Source organism: Cynara cardunculus, unplaced genomic scaffold (assembly GCF_001531365.2).
Source record: "Cynara cardunculus var. scolymus isolate 2C unplaced genomic scaffold, CcrdV1 Un_Scaffold_8031, whole genome shotgun sequence".
Taxonomy (NCBI): Eukaryota; Viridiplantae; Streptophyta; class Magnoliopsida; order Asterales; family Asteraceae; genus Cynara; species Cynara cardunculus.
In genome coordinates this window covers 2,631-4,437 of record NW_020203931.1, presented here as the reverse complement: position 1 = coordinate 4,437, position 1,807 = coordinate 2,631, and the positions used below count along the sequence as shown (strand labels likewise).

At 38.0% G+C, this 1,807-nt stretch overlaps 1 protein-coding gene across 1 annotated transcript; it reads left to right on the top strand.

Annotated features, from left to right (window-relative positions):
- Nucleotides 1-991: 991 nt before the first annotated feature.
- LOC112505042 lies at nucleotides 992-1,330 on the top strand (the record flags this gene model as incomplete). Its single annotated transcript, XM_025108988.1, has 1 exon — nucleotides 992-1,330. A coding segment is annotated over exon 1 (339 nt), but the record flags the coding sequence as incomplete, so codon positions are not given.
- Nucleotides 1,331-1,807: the final 477 nt, after the last annotated feature.

The following is a 1,807-nucleotide window of genomic DNA, read 5'->3' as shown; positions in this document are numbered from 1 at the left end:
GTTAATTTTTTTGAAAATCAAAACAGGGGTTGTTCTGATTCACAAACTTATTGTGCAGGGTGGCAACAACAYCCAAATTTTTTCTGGAATGCTCCAACCTTGAATGAACCTGTTGGTTTTCAACAACAACATCAAAGTGATTCCTACAATCACCAACCCAATTTTTACCAACAACACCCTACCCAGCCAATTTTCAACCAGCAAACAAGTTTTCAACAACAAAGTCATCAACTCTCTTTCCAAGATACAACACATCAGTCTGTTGATTCATCTACTTCCTTGGAAGCAATGATGAAAGGGTTCATAACCCAAACTCAGGCTTCAATCACAAACCTTGAAAAACAGGTTGGACAAGTAGCTTTGGAAATGAGACACAGACCGATAGGCTTTTTACCTAGTGATACAGAGACACCTCAGAGAGAAAGAAAGAGCAGGTCAAGGTTGTGACCTTTAGGAGTAATAAGACTTTAATAGAAAATCTCCAAAAAAGAACCAAGCAAAGCAGAGATTGAAAAGAAAAGTGTAGTACCAGATTCTGTTACCTCTGTACCAGATTTTGTGATTACCATTCCTATGAACCATTCAGAGAGTACTAGTAAGCCTCAACCCATAGTCAGGCCTATCGATAGTACAGCCATTCAAGAAAGGTCAGAATTACCATTGTTATTTCCTAATGAGCCCAAGACGATCCAAACTCCCAAAAAAAGTGTTGTAGTGGATGTGTCACAATCTGGTGACAGTCCCGCAATAAATGACCAGACCACTCCTATAATCCTTGGTAGAACTGAATCAGAACCCATTGAGAGACCAGTTTTGAAACCCATTCCAGCACCAACTCTTCAAAAGACTACTTCTCCTACTGCAGTCACTCCTTATATTCCTTATCCCCGAAAGATTAAGGAATCAAAAGGAAGAACTACAATTTAGAAAATTCCTTGATATTTTTAAACAGTTACATATAAACATACCTTTGGTTGAGGCTGTTGAGCAGATGCCAAGTTATACAAAGTTTCTAAAAGAGATTTTGAGTAAAAAGAAAAAGTTGACTGAGTATGAGATTGTAGCCCTGACTGAAGGGTGCGGTGCTTTGTTGTCCAGTAAAATCCCTCCTAAGCTGAAAGATCCTGGAAGCTTTACAATTCCTTATTCAATTGGAGGAAAAGAAATAGGAAAAGCCCTATGTGACGTAGGTGCTAGTATAAACCTCATGCCTTCATCTATCTTCAATACTCTAGGCATAGGTGAAGCTAGACCTACAACTGTGACTCTACAATTAGCTGATAAGTCTATAGCCTATCCTAAAGGAAAGATTGAGGATGTCCTAGTTCAGGTTGATAAGTTTATTTTCCCAGCTGATTTTATCATCCTAGACTTTAAAGCTGACAAGGACATTCCCATTATCTTAGGAAGACCTTTCCTAGCTACTGGAAGAACCCTGATAGATGTACAGAAGGGAGAATTAACCATAAGAGTCCAAAATCAAAAAATGACTTTTAATGTTTTTAATTCCCTTAGGTACCTGGATGGGAGTGACGAATGCTCCCATATTTGTTCCATTAAATCTTTAACTCATGAGAAAGGAGTAAAGGACATATAGAGGAAAGGATTGAAGCATAAATGGAGAGAGAAATATTCTAACAAGTTGCTCCCACTATCAGATATCTCAACCTCAGTCTTACAACAACATTCTAACTCTCCTACTCAATCCGAGTAGGACAGGTTCTGCCTTCTTACCATACTCTGTGTTTTTATGTTTAACTTGTGTTTCTTTATTTGTTGTTTTAAAATATGTCGGTGTCAGTATTGT